The 27,066-nt window shown below is 36.6% G+C and overlaps 1 protein-coding gene across 6 annotated transcripts in view; it reads left to right on the forward strand.

Annotated features, from left to right (window-relative positions):
* Positions 1-27,066, forward strand: part of LOC150105369 (transforming growth factor-beta-induced protein ig-h3-like) — a 243,775-nt gene that overhangs the window by 68,806 nt on the left and 147,903 nt on the right. For all 6 annotated transcript variants that reach the window (XR_016548445.1, XR_016548442.1, XR_016548443.1 and 3 more), the window contains exon 3: positions 26,051-26,240. Coding sequence is in view for 2 of the 6 variants with exons in the window: in XM_090394114.1 (XP_090250240.1) it covers positions 26,051-26,240 (190 nt within the window). In the remaining 4 variants the exon portion in view is untranslated. The remainder of the gene's footprint in view (positions 1-26,050; positions 26,241-27,066) is intronic.

Here is a 27,066-nt window from a genome sequence, read left to right on the forward strand (position 1 = left end):
TTTGGATCCTCTCCACCTCCTCCCCCTCCCCATCAAGAAGAAACCCTGATGCCCAAATCTGGGCACAGTCTAGATGGGGTCTTATCAAGGCTCAATACAGAGGAACAATAACCTGTTTGTCTCTGCTTGTTAAAGTATTTTTCAACAACCAAGTGATTTGATGAGCTGATTTAGCCACTTTTGCGACGTGCCCGCTAAACTTCAACTCCCTATCCACCAACACTCCCAAATCCCTGGCCTCGTCAATCTCCTGAAGTACAGTTCCACCATTGTGATATACTGCTGCTAATCTTTTCACCCCAAAATGCATAACCTTACACTTTGCCACATTAAATTGACATCCATTCTCCTTAGCCCAGTCCTCCAAACTATCCAAATCATCTTGCAAAATTTTGACATCCTGTGCACTCACTATTGCTCTACCCAACTTTGCATCATCAGCAAACAAATGAACACTTCCTCTCAGATCCTTTCCTATATCGTTAATGAACAAATTGAAAAGTAGTGGTCCAAGAACAGAACCCTGCAGCACACCACTAGTCACAGGCCGTCTTTTGGACTCTACTCCTGAATAAACCACTCTCTGATATCTTTCCATCAACCACCCACCTATCCATCTCACCAACCCTATATCCATCCCCATATGCTGCAGTTTATGGATTAGAATTCCATGTGGTATCCTGTCAAAGGCCTTAGCAAGGTCTAGTAGAATCACTGTAAACCCATTACCCATATCCAGTTCAGCCGTCACTGTGTTATAAAACGTGAGCAAGTTACTGAGGCATGATCTACCCTTTACAAAACCATGCTGTCCCCCATACAGTATCTCATTTTCATCTATCCAATCCTGTATTTTTCTTTGACTATTTTCTCCAAGACCTTGACAACGATTCCTGCTATGCTGAAGGTTGTTGGTTCAGTTATGAAGTATGGTTATTTCTGCTGAAGAAAGGGTTTGTGAGGATTTGTTTATGACAACATTTTTTAGGTCTTGTAAATCAACTGAAGATGGACGAGTTTATTCCTGTTTAAGGTGATTACATTTTCTAATGAGAGACAATTTATTGATATGTAGATCCAGAAGCACTGTGTGAGCTGATATTTTTAACCTCATTCCAAGATGTGTTGTCTAAAGATAAAATAAGCTATTTTCTAATGCATCTTCATTTGGTTTACTCGTCCATCTTCAGTTGGTTTACAAGACCTAAAAAATGTTGTTATAAACAAATCCTCACAAACCCTTTCTTCAGCAGAAATAAGCGTACTGTCTAAAGGGCTCAACTTTGTCCCGTTTCCTACTTATATTCCAAAGGAACTCTTTCTAACCAAAGTAGAAAAGGCTGCCTCACATCTCCCGAAACAAGTAGCGAACCTACTCAGAATTGAAGCTATTTTTACAATAAACAACAGTCGTCGGCCTGCAGATAATTTATCTCATGCTGAAAGAAAAGCTATCCACCATCTTCATAATAACAACAACATTATTATCCTGCAAAGGTAATCGTCCTAGACATATCTCCAGTGTTAGTCAACATATTTCTTGAAAACTTTGAAGAAAGAGCTATTTCAAGCGCTACATTAAAACCCAAACTGTGGCTGCGAATCCTTCTTAGATCATTTGAACAATCGCCACCAAAAACATCAAATTCACATTGGAACTTGAAGTCAACAGCATCCTCGCCTTTTTAGATCTAAAGATCACTAGGATGCCTGATTGTCTCAAATTTTTGATTTTTTGAAAAACAACTCACACAGATAGATACTTACATGCCTCCTTTCATGACTTCCCTCTGCAGAAACTCGGTATTATTTCCACTCTGGCCCATCGAGCGAGATCTCTAATTTCAGAAGAAGATCTTCAAATAGAACTTATCCACCTTAAAATCACCTTCCTGAAGAATGGATACCCACCTCAAAGCATTGAAAACCATCTAGATCCACATTTACTTCACTATCCTAACAAAACTTCGTTCTTTCCTGAGTCAACCCAAGCCAAAACATAACCAACTTCAGTTCCTAGGAGTTTATAAAATCATCTGCAGTTGCAGAAAAGCATATTATGAACAAACCGAACCCGTGTTACAACAGAACCCCTGTGCAAGCGCCCCCTCCAATCATATCCTTTTCTCTGCCAACTCTAATTTAGAAGAGTCTCAACACCAGATAGACTGGAATCTTAATACTAATATCCATAAATGTGCTGATGAACTAGAAAGACACAATTTAGAAGCAAAAGAAATAGTTCTGGACCCCCTCACACATGAACAGCAATTTAAGTCATAGCTTATCTAACTCACACAGCGCAGTAATTCAGTTTTGTCACTCTCGCAATAGTTCCCACTCACTAACGCCTCACGCTAGACCTGCCACGTGGATGCTTATTCAAATTTGACTGTTATTATTCCTAACTTTATATGAGTGTTTATATGAGAAGTCCATGTTTTATCTTGCTATTTTTCCGGTTTGTAATAATTTGTACACCTAAAGATGTCGGCATTCGAAACTAGTTGTGTTTTAATTAAAGTTTTTATCTTACCTTATCTCAGTGTTTCTAGTCAGTAAAATTATGATTTAAAATGTCTACAATCCAAGTAAATACTAGTTACAATAAATAAATAAATATATATATATATGTGTGTGTGTGTGGTGATCAGCTTTTACTCGGTTGTTGTACATTTGAAAAAAATATAGATTTAATGACTATAAAATTTAATGACCTCATAATGTTCGCCTCTCATTACGCTCTCTACATCCTCTTATCCCACACATCTATGGAGTTCCCAAAATTCATAAAGAAAACACCCCTCTTCACCCAATTGTGGGAGGAATTGATTCACCTACATATAAACTTTCAAAATATTTAGCAAAGTACCTCAAGTGTTTCTCTAATAAATCTTCATCTTTCATCAAAAACACCACAGATTTTGTTTCTCATATTAAAGATATTCCCATCGATGAAAATGACATTCTGGCTAGTTTTGACATTATATCTTTATTTACTAACGTTCCTACGGACGAGGTACTTACATTACTACAGGACAAATTATCCAAAAAAATGTTCACTTTATTAAAACATTGCATTCATTCTGGTTACTTCAGATATCAGGACTCCATTTACCAACAAAAACAAGGCCTGGCAATGGTCAATCCTTTGTCCCCAGTGCTAGCTAACATCTTCCTTGAAGATTTTGAAAAGAAAGCCATATCTTCCTTCTCATTTAAACCAAAAGTTTGGAAAAGATATGTTGATGATATATTCATTATTTGGAATCACGGGCACACATCTCTCACAGATTTTCTTCGTCATCTAAACATCCAACATCCTAATATAAATTCTACTGCTGATCTAGAAAATAATAACTCCTTACCTTTCTTGGATGTTATGCTTACACAATGCTCTGAAAGATTAAAAATCTCTATGTACAGAAAACCTACGCATACCAATAGATATCTGCATAATCTTTCTCATCATTTTCCACCACAAAAACTTGGAACTATATCTACCTTAGGATACAGAGCACGTTCTCTCTTAAATGATCAAGATGAACTACAAAAAGAAATTAATCACCTCACTCTTATTTTTAAACAAAATGGATACTCTGAAAAAACAATTAAGAAATTTCTTCTGGATCCTCCTAGGCAGTGCACAACAGAGACTATTAATTTTAAAGGTAGCATCTCCATTCCATATAAGCACAGTCTCCAAAAAAATAGCTAAAGTCCTTAAAAAATATAATATCAGGACCTTCTTCACCACACTTCCTAAAATCCGTTCTCTAATCAGCCATCCAAAACCTACTCATCACAACCTTAAGTACCCTGGAGTATATAAATTGTGGTGCGATTGCAATATCCCATACTTTGGTCAAACAAACAAATCTATTGAACAACGGATAGAAGAGCATAAGAGAGACATCTCTTATAAAAGATCTCATGCAACTGCGTTATCCAGTCATGTTCTTTTTTCAAATAATCCTAATGATGACCAACAAAGCCACTCTGTTTGCTGGAATAGATCAGAAAATATCTTTCGCTGTGATGATGAGTTTGAGAGAAAAATTGTAGAATCAAGAGAAATCCTGCTGAACCCGGTCCACTTAAACAACAATTTAAGTTATAACATCCCAGATAGCCATGCTGCAGTTATTCAATATTGGCATTCACGTGAACCTGCATGCACAATTGCAATAAACAATGGCACGCCAGTTGGAACAACTTGAAAAAATACAACGTTTTTATGTATCGATTATGTGAGGCAATTTGTACCTGTAATTTCCAGTTTGTTTAGATAATTCAATGTTTATTAGTATTCCTTTATAAATACCTGAAGAAGGCTGCTATATGCCGAAACTAGTAGTATTTATCATTAAAATCTTTATATGTTATCTCGGTTTTATAGTCATTAAATCTATATTTTTTTCATATATATATATATATATATATATACACACACACAGGGCCGAATCAACACCTTCCTGGGCCTCCGGTGGGAAGAGAAATGTGAGGCCCCCTATCACATTTCCTAATGTTCAGTAATAATAATGAGACTAGGGATCCCATACGTCCCGATATATTTAGTTCGGGACGCTAAATGTCCCGGATTCTTTAGAATATGAAAATATTAACATTTCTAATAAGATTACGTACAAGTCGTAATATTTTTGGGTGCTTTTAAACATGCAACGCGATAATTCATTTTCTTTCAACCAATGAGAAACATTTCGGACCGTTGGATATCCTATGCTATGCGAACTAAGCTTCACGCGTCAGGTGCTAAATTGTTTTTATATCACTACAGGGTATGTGATATAACCTAGTTTTGAACTGTTCATTTCGTATTCTTGCATTCTCGTGTTAATTGTGAATATTGTATTTTTTCAATTAATAAAGTTATACCGTTTGTTACAAAATGCCCAAAAGAAAGTGTAATTTCAATGAAAAATTGAAGGATCTTTTTCTTTTCATTTTCATAACAAAAAGCAGTGATTGTGGCGATAGCTCAAGAGTGAAATGTAGCGTGTGCCATGCAGAATTTAAAATTGGCCACGGAGGTAAGGCAGATATAACTGACCATGTCAATACAAAAAAGCACAAGTCTGCTGTGTCTGCAAAAAGTTGAAGTCAATTATTGACATCATTTTTTGGGTATCAAAAGTTAGGTAGCCAAGAAATGGAGTTGGTTGCACAAGAGTCTACATTTGTTTTTCATGCAGTTAAACACAATCACAGTTTCCAATCTATGGATTGTACATCCTCTATTTTAAAAAAATTCTTGAATAAGAAATTTTCAGTGCAAGGTTATTATTACCAATGTCTTATCACTACATGTAAAAAGTGAAATATTGGAAGATCTGAGGAATGTAAAATATTGTTGCATACCCATAGATGCATCTAATCATATTGATCTTAAGATTGTACCTATCAGTGTGAGATATTTCACTATTGATAAATGGATTTCAACAGAAATATTCGAATTTTCTAGACTTCCTGGAGAAACTTCTGATCTAATTTGTGATCACATTTTAAATGCTGCCCAAAAATATAACATTACTGATAAAATAATAGGCATTTCAGCAGATAATACGAACACAAATTTTGGTGGATTAAAAAGGAAAGGTAAAATTAATGTTTTTACTAAATTAGAAAACAAATTAAACAGAAAATTAATAGGTGTAGGTTGTGCAGCTCACATTATACATAATGCTGTACAAACTGCTGCTGATATCTTACCAATAGATATTCAAACAATTTTGGGTAAAGTTTTCCAGCATTTTCACCAATTCACTGTCAGAGTCGAAAGTCTGAAATCTTTTTGTGATTTTGTCGAAACTGAATACAAGACTATTTTAGGTCATAGCAAAACACGATGGATTTCACTGCAGCCATGCTTAATTTGTTTTATTGAAATGTACGATGGGCTTAAATCATATTTCTTGTCTCAAGATAAATGTCCAACTATTTTGAATATGTTTTTCAGTGATAAGAAGTCTTTCATTTATCTTATATTTTTAAAAAATCAGATGAAAATGTTTTCTGAGGCAATCCAGCGAATCGAAAGAGAATATGCTACGGGTTGTGAGGTAAAAAAAGAGATAGACATTCTTATTATGAAAATTTTATTGTGAAAATGAGAAGTATTTACCCAGTGAAGTGAAAATTGAAATGAAAAATCTTTGTGAAGAAGATTTAATGACTGAATCATCAATTTAGCGACAACATCTCCAATTTCTACTTCACTGCAATTCAATATATTCAAGAATGGACTCAAAATCAGTTTTAGTGTATTTACTAAAATGGAATGGGCTTGCTTGAACACACCTGTATCTTGGGAAAATTTAATGGAATGTGTCAAAGAAATTAAGACCATCTTACCAAATTTCAACTTAAATGAAGAGAACTTATTTGATGAGTACAGCCATATTAAAATGTATGCAACTGAGTATAAAATTAATGAATGGAATAATGCCAGTTGTAAACTTGAGGATAGGTGGAGAGAAATCTTGGGTCATTTTAAAAAGGAACAAATTACTTACAGTGAAATAGCTTCAATTATAAGTTTTTGTTTGACCTTACCAGGATCAAATGCTTCTATTGAACGAATTTTTTCATCGATGAATTCATTATGGACAAATGAAAGGAATCGCTTGCAACTGGATACAGTTAAGTCTATCATGCTTGTTAAAACCCATTACAGAATCATGTCATGTTCAGAGTTTTTCGATATAGTATTTAAGAATCAACAACTCTTGCACAAAATCCATTCTTCAACCAAATATAATAATGATTCTGCAAGTAGCAGTAAAATGGGACAGGCAACGGCCAGCTGTAACGTACAAGAAGAGGCTGAATAAGGAAGAGAGGAGGTATTTATTAAAAATTAATTATAAATTTGTTTTTATTTTTTTAATTTTTAAATAAAATAAATTAAATTAATTTATTTTTCATATAATTTCAGATATTATGCATCTACACAATACGCATAAGGCTCATGTTGTTTATATTTTATATTTTATTGTATTTACATTGTAGTTCCCGTTTTATTGACATATTAACATTTATATCTTTATTCTATGTCTTTAGATTTCATATACTTATTAATGTTTGATTTAAGTGTTACGTGTTTAAGTGTTGTTACTGGAATTCTATTATTTGACGTATGTATAAACGTTTAAGTTATCTACATTAATAATTCACATTCAAATAAATATTTAATTTTTTTATTTTAAAACACATAATGTTAATGAATAAAATTTATTTCTCTTAACCCTTAATTCTACAAAATTAATTGTGTCCCAGTTTTTTGTTTTCAAAAAATGGGATCCCTAAATAAGACACTCATCAATTTTGAAGTCCCAAGTAATTCCATTGGTGGATGTGAAGGCAATATTCAAAACAAAAATAACACAACAATTCACTCCTTGTTGAAGAAATCTTCCGGGTTTCTTGTAACCGGAGTTTGAAAACGACAGTCGACAAAACTAAATTAAGTTTTTCAATGTAATTCAAAGTTCTTTCTTCATAGCATTTTCATAAAATACTTTGCATCAAGTCGTATTAGGGTTATGTAATATTTTAACCGGCCCATATCGAGCACTGAAAATTTGTTTGGTTTCTCTGTTTTAAAAAATAAGAGAATTGGGGTGTTTAAGGGTCAAAGCTGTATAACTGAGAGGAGACCTCCACATAGCCTTTAAAGGAATGCAGAGAACCGACCAGGGCGACCTAATGTCCAATCCTCATTTTCTCGTGGTGCACCCTCTTGGGTATCTACTTGGATACTGAACGAACGAGGATGGGCTGGCAATTTGGGATTTAGCCGACCAAATTGTATTCTTATTGGTTAAACCAAAATAAAAAATGATGGTACGACATGACAAAATTTCATGCCGGCTGGGGCGTTGTCCGGTCAAACAAGGCCCCTGTTGTTTTCGCCAGGGAACCAGGGTGAACAGCGAAAAGTCAGCTAGTGAAACAAATCTGAAAACAAATCCCAACTCAACATCACCAGAGTTAAAGATCGGTACTATCAACATAAGAAGCCTGAATGGCAAAGAAATGGAGCTAGCTGAGGAATTAGATAAGTACCAGATCGACATAATAGGGGTGACTGAAACAAAAAAGACCACAACTGGTGAGATCTTTCTGAGCAATAAATACAAAATGTTATATTCAGGCAATGACAATCAAGGAAAAGAAGGAGTAGCCATAGTATTCAACACAAAATACGAGGCTAATCTTCTTGAATGGTAGTCAGTCTCAAGTAGAGTAATGTGGGCAAAAATGAGAATGGGGAACTGGACAATGAGACTTATTTGTGCCTATGGTCCCACAGAAGGTTCTACTAAGGTAGAAGTGGAGGAATTTTTTGAGGCTTTAGAGAAAGCAACTGACACAATGAAAAAGGAAAAGTTAGTCCTTGTTGGGGATCTAAATAGCAGAGTAGGAAATGATTGTGAGACATACAAAAATATTTTGGGAAAATTTGGAGAAAAGAGCAAAGCTAATAATAATGGCAAATATCTGTTGGATTTCTGCTCAGGACATGGACTGGTTATTACTAACGCCATGTTCCAGCATAAAAATGTGCACAAATTCACATGGAGAGAAGAGGCTAGGAATAAGAAAAGTCTCATTGACTGTGTTATTGTTGATAGTGATGTTTTCTCCCTAGTGCAGGACACCAGAGTGTACAGAGGATTTGAAATTGGAAGTGATCACTATTTAGTCTTGAGCAGGATAAAATTGAATTTCATATTGAAAAGAATAACATGTAAGAAAGTTTTAAAGCGAATAAAAGTTGAGCAGCTCTCAGATGTGAACTGTAGACTAAAATACACAAAGATTATTGAAGAAAAAATGAAAGAGTTTGAGAACAGGAATCAAGGAGATTCAGTGGCAAGCCTTGAAGAAAAATCTGATTACCTCAGCCAGAGAGGCATGTAGTGAGGTTGTCTGCAAGGATAAAAAAATCAGAACTCCCTGGTGGACACAGGAAGTTAAAGAGGCAGTGAAGGAAAAGAAGAAAGCATATCAAAAGTTCCTGTCAAATAAGTCAGCTTGTGCTCTTAGAGAATATGGAGACAAATGCAAAAATGCTAAACACTGTGTAAAACTAGCTAAACAAAAGTCATGGGAGGACTTAGGCAAGAATATAGAAAATAAATATCAAGAAGGTGGCAAAATATTCTGGAGGTTGTTGAAGAAGCTTAGGAATGGAGGAAAGAGTGCTGTAAAAGGAGTTAGAGATGATAAAGGTGACATGAAAATGGGAGAAAAAGATATCCTTGAAGTATGGAGCAATTACTTTGAAAAACTGCTAAATGAAACAAGCAGTGGTGACAGCACAGTGGTAAAAAACACTGACCAGGCATGCAGTCAGGAATACATATGCATACTCGAAGTAGAAAAAGCAATCAAATGCAGGAGTAGATGATATTCGACCAGAAATGCTGAAATCTGGTGGTATAAGAGTCTTACAGTGGCTGCACTGCATAGTTCAGAAAGCCTGGACAGAGGGACGAATTCCTGATGATTGGAGTAGAGCTCTCATAGTACCTATATATAAAAAGGGAAATAAAACTGAATGTGAGAATTACAGAGGTATTTCCCTACTGAGTGTTCCTGGCAAGATCTATGCAAGTATACTTGAGAAACGGTTGAGAAGAATTGTGGAAGAAAAGCTTGGTGAAGAACAAGCTGGATTCAGGCAAAAAGAGGCTGTCAGGATCAGATCTTCACTTTACGACAAATAGTCAAGAAAGCATGGGAATATAACAAAGATCTGTATTTAAGTTTTGTTGATTTGGAAAAGGCATATGACTAGTTGCCAAGAGAGAAGCTATTCAATACGCTGCAGTTATATGGTGTGAATGGGGCATTATATCAAGCAATACTTAGTCTTTATTTGAGTTGTAAGTCAGCAGTTAGAATTGAAGGAAGTACAGGAAGATGGTTTAATGTTAAATCTGGTGTGAGACAAGGATGTACATTATCCCCTCTGTTATTTATTATCTATATGGATCACATTATGAAGGAAAGTGGTATTAAACATGATATCAAAATTAGAGATGTTAATGTCAGCTCTTTGCTTTATGCAGATGATGTTATACTTCTAAATAAATCCGCTACAAGTCTGCAAGATTCTCTGACTAAATTGAATAGCTGTTGTAATAGATATAGTATGAAGGTCAGCAATAAAAAGACAAAGACAATGAAAATAGGCAGAATCATTGAAAATGTCAACTGTGTTGTGAATGGAGAACCTGTGGAACAAGTAAAACATTTCAGCTACTTAGGCACGATTTTTAGTGAAGATGGTAAATTAAATATAGAAATAGACAACAGAATCAGCAAAGCTGGTATGGTAGGAAGTCAATTGAATAAATTCATATGGAATAGGAGAGAAATTAGTCACTAAATTAGCTGTATATGTTCAAACCAGTTTTAACTTATGGATCTGAGAGCTGGGTCAGAAGTAAAACACTTGACCAAAGACTAGAGACTGCAGATATGAGAGTCCTGAGAAAGATTAGAAGCATGAACAGATGGCATCAATGGCAATATCAATTAAAAACGAGGATATTAGGAAAGAACTTGACATTGTCAGCATCCAGGAATGTGTTAGCAGAGCTAATCTTAGGTGGTCACTTAAACAGAATGGGCGAGGAAAGATTAGCAAAACAAGTGTTCTCTGCCAGGTTGACAGCAAAACGACCCAGAGGAAGACCAAGATATAGGTGGATTGATACGGTACAAAGTGCCTTAGACGATAGAAATATAAGATCTGATAATGTTGGTGGAGTCTTGACAAGTAACAGACTGATTTGGAGGAAAATTGTAGATAGGAAGTTAGTAATGATGTAATTTTTTTTTCATGTAGTACTATCATATCCTGTACATCCCTTGAAGGTACATGGCAGGAATTTGATGATGATGAGAATTGGTGGCCCACCTGCCTCTGCCAGGTTCGCTGTTACTTTAAAATGTCCTTGTATATATATATGTAGAAAGTTTTTTACCTTGGGTATATTGTATGTTAAAGATACCAAGAAATTTTATATACTTGGTTTTAATCCTTTTTTCCAAGTAAGCAAGCAAGTAAGCTAAGTTTGCTCTTGAAGTAATTTCAGGTCTGAGACAACTCGTGGTAAAGGTGGCATAAACTGATCACTTGCCTAAGTAAAAAAACTTTCTACATCTTTCTCTCATCCTGAGATTTTTATTTAACAAGGTCAAAGCACCTTGTGGCAACTCATATAGGTAAATATAAGTTCTGCATTACTTCAACCTTGGTATCACCATCTCTGGGTCTGGCTCCCACTGACAAGACCAAAATAAAGGTCAAAACCAGTCTGGGTAGTGACCCTTCCCATAATACATAGCATTATATATCCTTAAGGATATGTGCTTTGTATTATGGGATACTTAGGCAAGTGATCAGAGTTTATGCCACCTTTACCACGAGTTGCCTCAGACCTGAAAATACTTCAAGCGCAAACTTAGCTTGGTTTCTTGTTTGCTTACTTGGGAAAAAAGGATTAAAACCAAGTATATAAAATTTCTTGGTATGTTTAACACATATATGGGAGCATTATCCTGTTGAAATGTGGCTGCTGTGTAGCAGAAAAGTGTTTGCCTTTATACACACATCCCTAGGAATGTTGGGAATACATTTACATATGAACTTCATCTATCTGGTGCATCATAGATGCTGCATTTAACTACTGATAATGTAACCTGATTGCTCAGTGTGTCCAGTTTTTTGTCCATTTCCAGATGATATATATGTCTTCCAGAAGGACAGGAAGGAGAAAAGGCAAGGGAAGAAAAGTACTGTTAATTTTTACAGAGGAATTGTGCCTCCTAAGAATGAAGGTGGGAAATAGCTTTATATACATATATGATTGTTTTGAGATTATTTGATGTGAGATTGAAATGAATATATAGTATATGTAATAGCAAGGATGTTGTTGTTGTTGACCAAGGAATGTAGAGGGTACTGATAGTGAAATATTTAGACATGTTATTTGGATGTGTAAAGAGAGGAGCCTGGCATTGCTACACCAACCAGTTTTCAAATTGACATACCAAAGAGAGATTAAAGGAGGATGTTTCTAATTTGAAGATTTTGAAATATAGGAATGTGAATTTGGAAGGAGGAGATTCATACAAAATTCATTCTTTTTGTTTCCCTAAGCTATTTTAGACAACATATGATGAAAGTAACATGAGGTTTTAATATTGAATTTAATGATCTTCTCACAGGATATGGTTGTAAATGATGTATCAACACTCATGCTAATTGGTTAGAGTGGTCAAGGGGCAGTTAAGATGTGATATACAAAAGGTTGGATAAAATAATGGAAACACTTGTTGTTATACATACATTTCTTTATTAATATGTGTTGACCACCTTTTGCCTTCAGTACAGCCCAAATTCTTCTTGGAATGGATGACTCAGGTAAGTTTTGAATAGTTTCTGGTAGAATTTTGTATGATTCTTCTTGAATAGTTGTTTTAAAGACATTGGAGTGGGAATCTGTTTCTTATTCTAGTCTCCAAAGTTCAATAATTTTCAAATCTGGTGATTATGCTAACCAGAGAAGATAATGAAGTTTACCTTCATACTGTTCAAATCACAACTATACAGTCCAAGCGGAGTGAATGGGGGGGGGGGGGGCATCATCATCATCATCATCTTCTTGGAACACTGCATTGTTTTTTGGAAACAATGTTTGGATCATGAGATGCCCTTGATTATCCAAAATTTTTCATTTTTATTTTTCTCTTCCCACTTATATCTGAGAGGCATTCCCCTATTGGCTATCTGGGGATGTGCCCTCTGTTGATTTCAGGTTCTCCAGAGGGATCTCTTTATTATTGTATATTATTAATTTAAGGACTGTTGCAACCTTTGGTTTTAGTGCAGTATGACCTTTTCTGTCCTTGAACCAGTAAACCCTGAATCAACCAAACATCCAACCTACATCATCAAACGAATATGCACATACAAAGGAAACTGACATTTGCTCATGTTTTGTTAAGAAGTATATTTATTCTTCTTTTATACAGTTTTTCTCAACTGCACAAATTAAATTTCATTTCTTTTTTGAAAATAAATAAAGTTGACAATTACAGTTTGTTTCCAGTATCATTTATGCACTGTTTGGAAAAACTCCCCATTTCATAGTGCAAATTTTCATTTGTTGTTTATTGTTGTAAGCATTCTCTATTAATTTAAGAAACTAATATTTCATATATTCAATAATAATACAGTCAGGCACTTTTCTTTTTTTTTTTTTTTCATTCAATAATTTCATTTTTCTGTATGCATTATAAATTCATGTTTTTATGAAATTTATGGAGGAACGAAGAGAGCCTCCATAGCTCAGTAGGTATAATAAATTTAGTTTAATCCTTTATCCAAGTGTAAGCAAACAAAGTTTGCACCTGAAAATATCTTCAAGACTGAGGTAAGGTGGTACATCCCTTGGCAACTCGTAGCAAAGGTGGACCAAGCCCTCATCACTCCTTGTCTCAGTATCTCCCATAATGCAAAGCACATCTTCTTGCAGACATGTATACTGCTATGCATTAAGGGAAGGGCCACTATCCAGACCGGTTTCGACTTTTATTGAGGTCTCGTCAGTGGGAGGCAGACCCAGAGTGGTGATACTAAGGCAGAAGCAATGGAGAGGTCATATTTACCTATACAAGTTGCCAACCAGTGTACCACCTTATTATTAAATTACTCTGGATTTAGAGAAAGATGTTGGAAGTTTATTTTGCACTTGGTTAGACTATAATAAATTTAGTTTAATCCTTTATGCAAGTGTAAGCAAACATTAGGTATAGATGAAACCCTTTGGTTGAAAAGACCTGGGTTTGATTCCCGTCCATGATACGAGGAACCTTTTTCTGGTTTCTTTCGACTAAAGGTGAGTCAACCGGTCTCATATGGAGGTGGAAGGTTTTTTCTTCCAGCAACTCTGGTTTTTAATCTCTCAAAACAGGCAAACTGCTCCCGTGACCACACATAGACACGGCTACAGGCATAGAGCCAACCATCTTATCCTTGAGACAGTCACAGTTGTGAAGTCCACAGCTAAAGAACGTGGTGAAATACCATCCAGTCCTAGCTAAAGCTGTAGGACTGGATGGTATTTCACCACGAGTTTTGAGAGAATGTGCTAGGGAATTGGCAGTGCCTTTAATGTGGCTTTTCAATGAAAGTCTGGCTTTGGCAAAGGTGCTCAGGGAATGGAAGGAAGGTAAGATAGTGCCATTGCATAAGGGTGGTAACAGACTGGAAGTGTCTAATTATAGGCCAATCTGTGTGTCATCAGTAGTTGTTAAGATCTTGGAGAAAGTAGTGAGGGACCGTATACAGCATTGGGCAGATAAGGGTAATGTTATCTGTGAGAATCAACATGGATTTGTGAAAGGACGCTCTTGTTTTAGCAATATGCTAGCCTTTTATAATAAAGTTACAAGAACATTAGATGAGGGAAAGGCATATACTGCAATTTTCTTAGATTTGGCGAAGGCATTTGACAGGGTGCCACATGATAAGCTGATATTTAAGTTGCAACACATGGGTCTGGATGTCAGATTGGTCAACTGGATTCAGGATTGGCTGTCTGATAGGTATCAGAGAATTGTGTATGGTGGAGCAGTTTCCAGGAGGCAGAGGGTTACAAGTGGGGTCCCACAGGGCTCAGTACTAGGACCTATATTGTTTAACCTTTATATCAATGACATAGCCAGTGGATTGCAGGGGGATATTCAGTTGTTTGCGGATGATGCGAAGCTGGGAAGGATTATTAGTAATAGTGCAGATGTGGTAGCCCTGCAAGAGGATTTAAATAAGCTAGATAGATGGGCAAATGAATGGGGGTGTCAGCAAAATGTAAGGTCTTGAGGTTTGGGAAACATCGATGGGATGCTGCATACTCTATGGGAGGAGTTATATTGGAGGAAGTAGGGGAGACAAGAGATCTGGGGTTGATGATTGATAGAAACCTGAAGTTTAGGCGACATATTGCAAAGGTGGTGAAGGTAACACAGAGGATTGCTGCTATTATGAGAAGGACACTGATTTGCAGAGATAAGAGGGTTATCATTCCGTTGTATAAGTCTCTGATCAGACCACACTTGGACTATTGTTCTCAGATTTGGTCCCCAGGATTTGAAGGGGATAAATTAACTGTGGAAAGGATACAAAGACGGATGACAAAGATGGTTTCAGGACTGTACAAGGATAGTTATGAGGATCGGCTGAGAGAATATGGACTGCAGAGTTTGGTGGATAGAAGAAGGAGAGGTGATATGATTGAGACTTTTAAACTGTTGAGAGGTGGTTACAGGGTTGACACTGGGGAGTTCTTTCGCTTGGTTGAACAGCGGGAAGGAGTGATGACAAGAGGCCATCCCTGGAAGTTACGAAAGGAAACTGTGAGCAAGAGGGTAAGGAGTGGTTTCTTTGTGTGGAGGGTGGTTGAGCCGTGGAATGCATTGCCTGATGGATTGGTGGGAGCGAGAACGGTCAGTGAGTTTAAAGAGTGGTATGATAGACTTTGTTTCTCAGGGGGGGGGACCTCCCCTCGATGAGTCTTGACAGACTTTATGTCTTAGGAAGGACCTCCCTCGATGAGTTTTTTGACTCCTTGGAGACCTGAATAATGATAATGATAAAGAACCTCAATGGTTTGTAAAAAGCTTAAGACAAGACATGGAGCAACCAAGAACACTAGTAATAATTCACATCTAACACACGATGGCATTGCCTTAATACACATTTGTGCATCATGGGAGGGATATCCTTGGGTGTTCTATATTATGCAGTAAACTCTACTATCAGAAGATGACATTTTCCAAGTTTTTCGAATAACACAGAGTTCACTGGATCTCTCTTTTTTTTTTTTTCCACCACACACAAGAGGCATGGGAATCTATAGCACGTCAGTGCCGTGTGTGTGAAGTACAGATAAGGATGAAAAAAGAAATCTGTTGACATTTTTCTTAAAGAGCTGGAGGTTTACGTTGTTGGGAAACACTGTGAGGAAGAGGATAGAGGTATATGAAATAAATGAGGAAGGTGAGTAACAAGTTTGCACTGAAAAAAGATGTTGGGCAGCTTTTGCTCTTGTTTTAACGGCCCTAATAGTAAGTGGAGGAATGATGTTTGCCTATTCACTGGAGCAGTGACCATGGAAATATCTGTAAAAGAAGAGATACAGAGCTGAAACATTGCATCTGTGAGATAGAGGTTGAAATTAGCCTGTGAAGGAAGGTTCGTCTATGAACTGAATTGCTCTCTTCTGGACAGCATCAAGAATTTTTAAGGTTTTAAGTGCACCACCCTAAATGTGTGAACAATATTCTAAGAATGGGTAAATTTGGGTTAGTAACTGGGCAGGTGTAAAATAGTTTCTTGAGCAGTAAAGAATGCTTAATTTTTTAGAGACTGAGGAAGCTAGTGATATGATGTGTTTATGCCAGGAGAGGCTGAAAGTAAATGTCAGTCCAAGGAGAGATAGTTCATCTTGTCTGGTGATGTTTGTATTACTGAGGATAAGGGAAGGTGAACTGAGATCCCTTTTGCGAGAGAAAAAGTAGGACTACATTTTGGTGGCATTGAAGGTGAACAGGTTACCCTTGCCCCACTGGATGATGGTATGGAAATCAGTTGTTAAGACAGTGGTTGCAGATGAACTTCCATGTGAGGGATGTCTTGAAAATACATGGTTTGTCAAAGAAGAGGATGACTGAAGAGTGCTATCACCTGCAAAGCTATGTATAGGATTTGCAGTGATTGAGAGTAGGGCATTTATATATAGAACAGAGCCCTGAGGCACTGCTGCATTAGTGGCAAAGCATGAAATGATGGTGCCATCCACCATGACACACAGTGAATGACCAGAGAGAAAGCTGGCTACCCAGTTACAGAGGGTTGCAGGTAAACTAAGGGAAGGCAGTTTGCAAAGCAGGCCATGATGTCAAACATGATTGAAAGCCCTGGGAATGTCAAATGTGGCAGCACACATTTCTCCAAACCTTTCCATGGCACATGTCTAGTGGTGGGTGATATAGGATAAGAGATCAATCAGCCTTGGATCTCAATTTGGAAGGCACTATTTCCATTTGGAAATGAGGCAAGTTTCTGCTGTTGGTCTTAATGAAATTGGATTTGGATTTGCTGATAATTGTTACATTCATTGCGTGCTTCCACATAGGCTGAGTATGAAGCTGGGATTCTCAATGTAAGCTACCTGGAGTAAGCTGAGTTTTTTACTTCAGTTTCTTTCACACAACTTCTGTTGAACCAGGGCCTGGAAAGTGGATGGGAATTTTAGATGGAATGAGTGATGAATAACTTCATGCCAGTGTGGATGATTTCTGTCACTCACTCAGTGCAAGTGTCTGGGTCAGAATAACAGAAACAATAGCCATACTATGGAAAAGAAGAATAGTAGTCCTGGAGGTCATCCTGCTTAGTGCCTTTATATTGCTAAAGGACACAAGATTTGGTTTGGTCAGAGGAGGATTGTTCTGTGAGACTGAAAACTTTTATACAATTGTGGTCTGAGTTGCCAAGAGGAGCGGTAACCTCTACAATGTGTCAGGAAAGAGAACTATTTAAAAAAGATCAAGGATACTGGGAAAGTAGAGGAGATTATCAGGAATTTGGGTAGTTAGGTGTGCAATTTGCATTAAATCATTGCATGATGTCTAGCTTGATTAGTAGTGCTAGAGAAGGGGAGCCAGTTGGAGTTGTGGACATTCAGGTCACCTAGGAAGATGACTTTCCTGTTTAGATGTCTCCATGACTAAATTAAGCTTATTGTTCAGCTTGCACTCATTGTGCTGATACATGGCATCTACATCTTCCTGTGGACCCCCCTGGTCGGTAGCAGCATCAAACAGTATATTTTGTCGTATTGGCCTTTATCTCACATCAGCCAGCTTCAAGTGAATCTTCCCCCCAGACCTAAAATCCTCTTTAACTTCTAATTTTGTTGGTTGTAATTCTTCAGCTATCATCAGCAATACCTCACCTCCTGTCCTGTTCCCTCTATCCTCCCTGAAAATACAATACCTTTTACATTCTATCACTGTAGTTATATTAGGTTCCATTAACCAGGTCTCACTGATGCCTATAATTTTTGACTAAGTCGAGCTGACCAATACCAAAAACTCCTCTCCCTTATTCCTGATACTTCTTGCTTTTTGTGTACATGCATTTCAACATTCCCTTTCCCACAATAAACCTTCCATAATTTCATTACCAACCCATTCAAATTGGAAATATGTGAAATCGCATTCAGCATTGCATAATCATTTATCACAGAGGTTGGCCAGACACATCCTTGATTGCATCCTTCCTAATATCTCTAGTTTTCATGGTTTTGTACTTCCAAACTCTCACTAAACAACACTTTCTCCAAAATTTCTGGAGAGCTTTAGTGTCTTTTCAGATGTTCCTTATATTAGGAACATCTATTGGGAACACCTGTGGGGTGGTGTCTCATAGCAATTCAGTGTTTAGAGAACTCCAAAAGCTAAGTTGTTTGTTTTCGAAAAATTAGCAATATGAGTTAGAAATTATATTAAACTAGATTATATTATGGTGTTAATTAGACTTAGGTCAATTTTTTTTATTTAAATATGTTATTTGGTACAGTAAGTTATATAGTGTGGCATATGGCACTGACAAAGCATAACAATAGTGTCCAAAGCATTATTGGTCAAGGAATTCAACCCGAGGGACATTGTTCAGTGCGGGTCTGCGAAATGTATTCATTACCAAAGGTGAATGGAAAGTAGTGGAAGAGAGAGTGCTGAAAATGTTACAAAACTGAGTGGCAGAAGTGCAGATGGCAAAAAATTTGAAGTGGTAGATGTAACAGAGAATATGCATGAAAATTTGTATAACGGTGTAGTGGAAGATAGGATTGAGAGAGAGAGAGAGAGAGAATAAAAGTAACAATAAAAAAAAAAAGAAAAGTAGTACAATAGATATGAAGAGTTGGCTGTAAGGAGGGAGATAGTGTGGTTATGCAGGGTATGATACAAGATGAAGCACGAGCTAGATCAAATGCGAAAACGTCTGGCGAGTGGCTCAACTGAGAAGAAATAAAGAAGTGCAAGAAAAGAGAAAGGAATGCTTGATCAAGAGAGAAAGAAAAATGAGAGAGAGAGATTCTTGTATGGTGATTCTGTTATAAGAAGTGAGCTTGATGAGAGAGTGACGAAATCGTGCTTCCTGGTTGCAAAGATTAACAATGTTAGTGAAGTGATTAATGGATTAGTGAAAGAGTTGATTGTTTTGACTGGTACAAATGTTTTTAAAGGAGACAAGTATAGTATGAGGGAAGACATTAAAGGGTTACTGAGAGTAGCATAAGAATGAGAGGGTTAAGATAGTGAATCTGTTGCCATTGAATGACAGAGTTCAGTTAAGAAGGAGGGACATGATAGTGAATGAATCATTGCATAGGTTATGTACAAGGAATGATGTAAAGTTTGTTAATGTGTGTGGAGTGAGTTTGATGGACAAAATTCTACAGAACTGACCATTGTCTCTTTCATCAAGACAATGCACCGTGTCATAAGGCTGCTGCTGTAACTGAGTGGTTTGTGGAAATGAATGTCACCACAGAGTCCTGATCTCAACCCTGTTGAACATCTGTTGGATGAACTGGAGCATCGAGTGAGGGCAAGGAATGTTCTCTCCATAACAGTCCAGGATATTACATGCCTAAAGGAAGAATGGTCCAATATTCCCATTGATTGCTATCATACGCTTATGGAAAGTGTGCCCTGTAGGAATGCAGCAGTCATCACAGCGAAAGGAGGTCCTATATCTTATTAAGGTTGATGAGTTTGTTAAGGTTGGTGCCATGGCTGTTTGTTCCTCATGCTATAGTATCCGTTAACTTCTTTCCAAGCGGTGTAGACCAGGAAATGTGAAGGATGATGTGGATAGTATGCATCAGTAATAACCTTGGATCATTCCCTTAAGACAAGTGGTGACATATCAAGTCCTATTGCCTTATTGACATCTAGCTTGCTTAACTCCTCATATATCTCTTGCTTGCTCACCATTACGTCTTCTCTCATTTCATTCTCTACACTTGAGCTTCACACTGAGGATGAAACACCCTGATGAACTGCTTACTATATACCTCTACTATATCCTCTGCAGCAATTACCAATCTCTCACTTTCATCCATTAATATCATTTTAGCATAATCATTCCTTTTCTACCTGCCACATATCAAAAAAAATTCACAAGGATTTCTCTTGACCTTTTTTGCTAATTTCTGCTTGTACTGCACTTTTGTTGTTCTTACAAACAGTCAATCACCTGGCCTGCTCTTTATACTCTTCATGTAACTGATTATCATTATTCATCTTATGCTCCCTCATCCTCTCATTTCTTCATTTTACACCTACTTTATTCAGCCTTTTCACCTTCGGAATACATTCCCACATTGATGTTGTTATGTATCTCTTCATCAGTTCCCAATCAACACTTATTTCCTTATTGCTCAACTCCTCATTCCATGCTATAACTCCAAGCTGTCCCTAAGCTTGTCATAATCATCAGCCTTGTACTTCCACGTATATCCTTTCCTCACAGAAGTTACATATAGCTAACCACAACCCAGGTGATCACTTCATGATCACTCTCACCAACTGGAGGAAAGTGCAAAATCCCACTCACAATTACATCTTCTGTTGAAATGATGAGATCTAAAACTCTTGATCCTTGCATGCCTCCTTTACATGCTGCCTGAGATAGTTCTCTCAAGAACTCGAGAAATTCATTTTCCTTATTCCCAAATGCTATTTCTTCATCCTAGTCTATACTGCCATAATTAAAATCGCTCATAATAATCACATTCCCTGGCCTATAGCAACATCCAACTAAATATGTCTTCCTTTCAAACCCCCCCCCCCCACTTTATATCACACTGCTTCATAACTACTGCCACTATTTTCCTCTTTTATGTCTACCTTATGTGGACATAAGGTAGATGAGGTAAGATAGCAAGAATGTGTTGAAAGAGAGGCTTGGATTATGTGGATGCTTGAAATGTCTTTAATGACAAGAGAAAACTGCATGCAGGAGTGGACTGCATTTGAACATGGAAGGAAGCAAGCATCCAGAGAAACTTCTTTTCTAGGTAAGAGTATTAGGGCAGGCAAACTAGAGTTGCAAGGGAGGATGGTAGCAGGGATAATCACTTGCGAGATGGGAGACTGTATAGTATATATTCCAGCCAGGAGTCTGGAGGGAATAACGGTAGGTATAGAAATATTGATAATGTATTGGTGCTCCTCTATACAAATGCCAGGAGGATCAAGAATAAAGGGAATGAATTGGTGGCATTAATAGCCTCAGCCTGTCCAAAGATTGTTGGGACTCACGGAAATGTAGTTGACATAAGAGGACACAATACATTTCAGCAGAATAATAGAGGATAAATGGGGATGGTGAAGTGTTATTTATGATGGTAAGTTGTGTCCTCTCAGAGTGGAGAGTTTGAAGAGAAATTGTACCAAGTGTTTTGAGTGTATATGGTGTGAGGGGGGGGTGAGCAGGACAGGATATTTAGTGGGATGTTTCCATAGACCAGGGGTGAAGAGCAGGAGATGTTTAGGAGGTTTAAGTTTGGCAAGTCAAAACAAATGATCATATTGGAGATTTTAACTATAGCAGTATCTGTTGGGAAGAGAAAATAGCATATATAGTAAAGGAATAAAACTTTTGGAATTCTTGAGGGACAGATGTCTTAGACAATGTATAGTGGAGGGAATATGATTCAAGAGTTTTGGGTTCGGTCCTAGCATCACAGGATCTGATTGAAGCAGATATCATCCGTGTCCTCAAGGATGATTTTCTCCTACTTGCCCTTCAGTTGGAGAGTGTGATCATGTAATCCTGGCTTGGAGGATGAATCGACATGCAGATGTATCAAGAAGAAAAGTATTTGTATGGAATAATAAGGCGAGTGATTATAATAGCTGATTTTAGAAATCAGCTTGAGGTAATTCCATGGAATGAAGATTGGAAGTGAGTGATATCACCATTATTATTACATAGGAACTAGTGAAGAAATATTTATTAGCAGCAATGATAGGAGGGAAATGAGGAACGTATGATTCAGGTCAGGAGAGTGACTAGCATAGTAAGGAATATGAAACCAGAATACCAGGAGAGATTAGACCTGCAAGCCAAGGAAAATCCTAAGGACTTTTGTTTTGTAGCGAGGAGGAGGAGAAATGATTTAATAAAAGAACATTCTTAGATAACAATGGAAGTTGAATGAATACAGATGATATAGTACAGATGTTTAACCTGCCGTTAGTAAAGTGGCAGTGTCACAGTTATTTCTTTTTATATGTTTGAGGTCTGTGACACCCCACCTTACTAACGCTGGGTTAATGATCACTTTGAGTATTTCCTCGAAAGTAGGTTATTACCAGAGCAATGGGGAAGGTTCAATGCTCAGAGGTGCTTGAGGAGAATGTATCTTTTGTATTCTAAGTTCTCTGGAGGATGTCAGTAAGGCAGTGAGACTGGTTTCACTGTGTTTGGAGAATTAATAATTGATCTGACTTTGATGAAAGTCTGGCTATGAGGAAGGTGCCTAAGGAGTAGAAGAAAGATAGTGCCATTGCATAGGTATGGTGGTAGATTGGAGTTGTTGAACTGAAAACCCATTTGTATTTTACAAATTTGTGAGAGGTCATGTCCAGTATTGGTTGGATAACGGTAATGTTATCTATGAGGATCAGCATGAATTTTTTAAGCGATGCTCTTGTTTCAGTAATTTTCTTACCTTTTATAGCAGAGTAACAAGAGCTGTTGATGAGGAAAAGGCATATGCTGGCATTTATTTTGGATTTTGCAAAGGCATTTGACAGGATGCCGTATGATTAGCTGATACCACTAACCAAATATCCAAACTTATGGGTTTGGATATTAGGTTAGTGAATTGGATTGGAGATCTTCTTTCTGATAGATACCAAGAGTTGTGTGAGGGAGTGGTATGAAGGAAGCAAAAGGTCACAAGTGGGGGTACCTTAGGGCTCTATTGATACCTCTGCTCTTTAATCTTTGTCAGTGATATCCACTAAAAATTGCAGGGGGATATTCAATTGTTTTCAGATGATGTGAAGCTGTGAAGAATTATTAATAATAGTGCTGATGTAGTGTCCCTTCAGAAGGATTTGAATAAGCTTAGACAGACGGGCAAAGGAATGGCCAAAACTGTCACTAATCGTTAAAGGAATCCAATGAAGAGAAGCAGACAAGTGTCACCTCGAGGTTCCTAACACAGTATATTATTATCTGAAGGAGTGTGGATTTATGCACTCCAGCCTGGTCTATGGAATGATTTCTAACATGTTCATCCCAAAGGACATTAGGATATAAAGCATATTATGTAAAGCAGATCAACAACAGAGATTATTATTATTATTATTATCACCTCTGAGGAGTCCAAGGACTTGTCGAGGTAGGGCACCCACTTCTACAACTCTCGGTCTCCACCACTATTACCGCCACTACCATCATCATCATCGACACCAATACCATCCACTGCATATTTTTTTTTGTCTGTAAATTGTGTGTTCTTAAGGCCAATTTGTCTGTATGCAGGATGAAAAATCTGAGTTTCCGGAAGAAAAAAAACCTGCTATCTCCATATGAGATCGGCTAACTCATCTTCAACTGAAAAAAAAAAAAAACATATAAAGATTGCTCTCGTGATGACAAGAATTGAACTCAGTCCTCTTCCAATTGAAGGGTGCTATGTACCGTCGTTCTTACCATTGTGCTATGGAGATGGCACTTGAATTCTGAGCCTCATTTCACTATTGATTTTAAATGCAGAGCAGAGATTAAAAAAAAAAACAAAACATAGAATGCTTGGTATTATCTCTTAGAGGACATTCTGATTATTATGAATATACCCCCAGAGAGTCTGAATTCTCATATTTAAATATCTATCACATTGCTCATTGAACACATTTTCCAAAGATGTACTCACAACATCTAATTGTAGCTTATTCTACACACTCACTATGAGAAGAGCCTAGAACTCACTTACTGCCTTCTTTTAACAACACCCTTAGCCAGCTTCCAGGGATGACCCTAGGTTTTGCCACTATCATCTATAAGCTACAAAATCTCACTTGTGTCTATAATGTAAGATTATAACTTGTATGTTTCTATAATATCTCCTCTTTTCCATCTATTTCTCAAACTCTGAAGACTATATTTCTTCAGTCTGTCCTCATATACACAATTCCGCAGGCTAGTTGTCGTCTTGGTTACTTACTGCTGAATCTTTTCAACTATCTCCCTCTCCTTGTAATCTGAGTGACCATATCTGTGCTAGCACTCTAGATGTGATCTGTCAAAGCCTTGTAAAGTAAGAGAATAATATAATTTTTATTTTCCTGTAAAGTTAGTATTCTCTTTAAATGTGCTGTTATCTAATTGTTTAACCACCTTAGCAATGTGACTCCTGAACTTTAACTCACAATAATCCTTAAGTCTCTAGTTTCATTGACTACTTCCAACCAAATTCCTATTAATATAATACTCTAAATATAATGTCCTTTTGCCAAAATGCATAACTTTACATTTGGCAGCATTGCACTGACCTTTGTTCATATAACCAATTCAAACCAACCCACAGGATTCTGTATCAACTACATTCCTTATAGTCATGGAAGAGCTAGTGATTGGTCTAAAATATTAACTGCATCAGTCTTAGCTCCACTCATATATTATGCAATTATCTTGCTCTCCATCTGTTCATTAGGAATCTTGCATATACTGAGACTGAAGTTGAATAAGCAGGTCAGAGGCATTGCTTGCTCTTTTGCACATTCCTTCAACATCTGAGTCAATATCCCACCCAATCCAACTTCTCTTTTTAAGTTAAGCTCCTGTAACAACTTTAATACTTTAGCTTATCTACATCTGTTTTTGTTTGTTTGTTTGTTTGTTTGTTTGTTCAGTTTTCCTCTCGGCATCCAAAGAGCTAATGGGTCTGCTTGGAATATATATCAATTGATTATCCCTCTTTCTATCTTTTATTAATTTACTTCAGTCCTCTCATAGATGTTCTGTTTCTTTCTTATGCTCTCTTATAGGTATTTGTATGAGTGGTGCTCTACTTAACTGTCGTTCGTTAATAGATGACACCCATTTACTGTCCATCTTCATACTTACCAAACTAATTTCTCTTTCTTGCCTTTTTTTTTTTTTTTTTCTATCTACTTCTGTTCTTTGGAAGTTTCCTTTTCTCTGTCTTGTGCAGAGACAAACCTTTTTGAAGAGCATATCATCAGATTCATTCTTTCACTTTAACTTTTATACACATATGGCATTGATGGTCTATAGGTTGCACAACTTGTGTGGAATGGATATTAAAAATGTAGATATTATCTCCTCTGATTTCAATCCTATGGATATTATAGACAAAAAAAAAAAAATAATTAAAATTAAAAAAAAAAAAACTTTTATAGAGATTTCTCCATTACCAGAGAATATCTCTTAAATTTTGGAACAGTTAAAATCTCATTTGAAGGAATGATTCAGATTTTCTTTATTAATGTATATTCTAGGTTCTATTGACATTTCGCATTACAAATAAAACATGTAACTGTTTTATTTAAAATGTCATGTTTTTGTACGTCACTTAAGATAAAAAAGAAATGCAGATCACTGAAGATGACCTTTGACATCCATTTTCATAAACTTACTGTGAGAGTGATAAATCTGTATTATACTAATTGTTATTAAAAATCTATTCGCAATCTGTAAAATTTTCATTTATGTATTTTTATCAGATTGTTGAATATATCTGATATCCAATTTATATATTTATGTATTTTATTTATATATTTATTATATTTATTTTTTCATATTAATTGTTTCAGCTAACTGATAAAATTGATTTTTTATATTTTTTATTTTTATAGTTTATTTTTATAATTCAGTACAATAGTTTATTTTATAATTTAGATTTTGACTGCCAATGGAAGAAAAATTTCCAAGACTGACCAAATGGCATCTAATGGACTACTTCACATTTTGGAAGATGTGATGTGTGCTTTTTATGTTGGAAGTGCCATTTTAGAAATTAATAGATGTCCTGCATTTAACTCTTTTAGTAAAGCTGTGAATATAACTAAATTATATCCCTTATTAAATTGTAAGTATTAAAGGAAAATTTGACATTGAATAAAGTATATTGCACATGCGCGCGAGCGTGTGTGTGTGTGTGTGTGTATTTCGGTAATAATAACAGACATAGACTGCGGAATTTAGAATAGATGAGCGCTGGCAGTTCTTCCGTCACATTGAATTGTTGAACAATGCCATGGACAAAGATAGCCAGTTGTGCTGTATCCTTCATCTATGCTCTCATCTAAAGCAAGTGAATATGATGTAAATTCAGACATGCGTTTTTTTAAAGTTCCTTCATTGTCATTGGCAAGTTCTTCGACACATCATGCTATAGTTACCCCCAGACAAACTCAGTTTTTTAAACACTTCCTTATTATTTGGGCACAGAATATCCTCAGCAGTGATGAGACTATCTTTCACAAACTCACCGTCCAAGAAGGCTTTTGATTTTTTAACAATTTTTTCAGCTATTACATAACTTCCTTTCACTCTCTTCCCTCTGCCTTTTAAACATACCGTGCTACCATTTTAAATTAATTTGGAGACGGTTCACTTTGTCAACATGAAGCTGCCCTTGAAGGCGATCGAAATTGGACACATACTTTGTTTCATAGTGTCGTTTTATATTGTATTCTTTCGATACTGACACTGACTCATGACAAATTAAATACACTGGCTTATTGTCGATCGGCATAAAAAAAGTACAAGTTGGTCCACTTTTCATTAAAAATCCGACAAGAATCACTTGATTTATGCTTTTTGCTCGTAAGACACCATAGGGATGGAAGGTGAACCCAAAAATGATCCAAAATGGCCGTGTAATGCTTATTATCCACTGAATATGTCTCACA

Source organism: Typopeltis vanoorti, chromosome 6 (assembly GCF_054136105.1).
Source record: "Typopeltis vanoorti isolate ZY-2024b chromosome 6, IOZ_Tvanoo_1.0, whole genome shotgun sequence".
Lineage (NCBI taxonomy): Eukaryota > Metazoa > Arthropoda > Arachnida > Uropygi > Thelyphonidae > Typopeltis > Typopeltis vanoorti.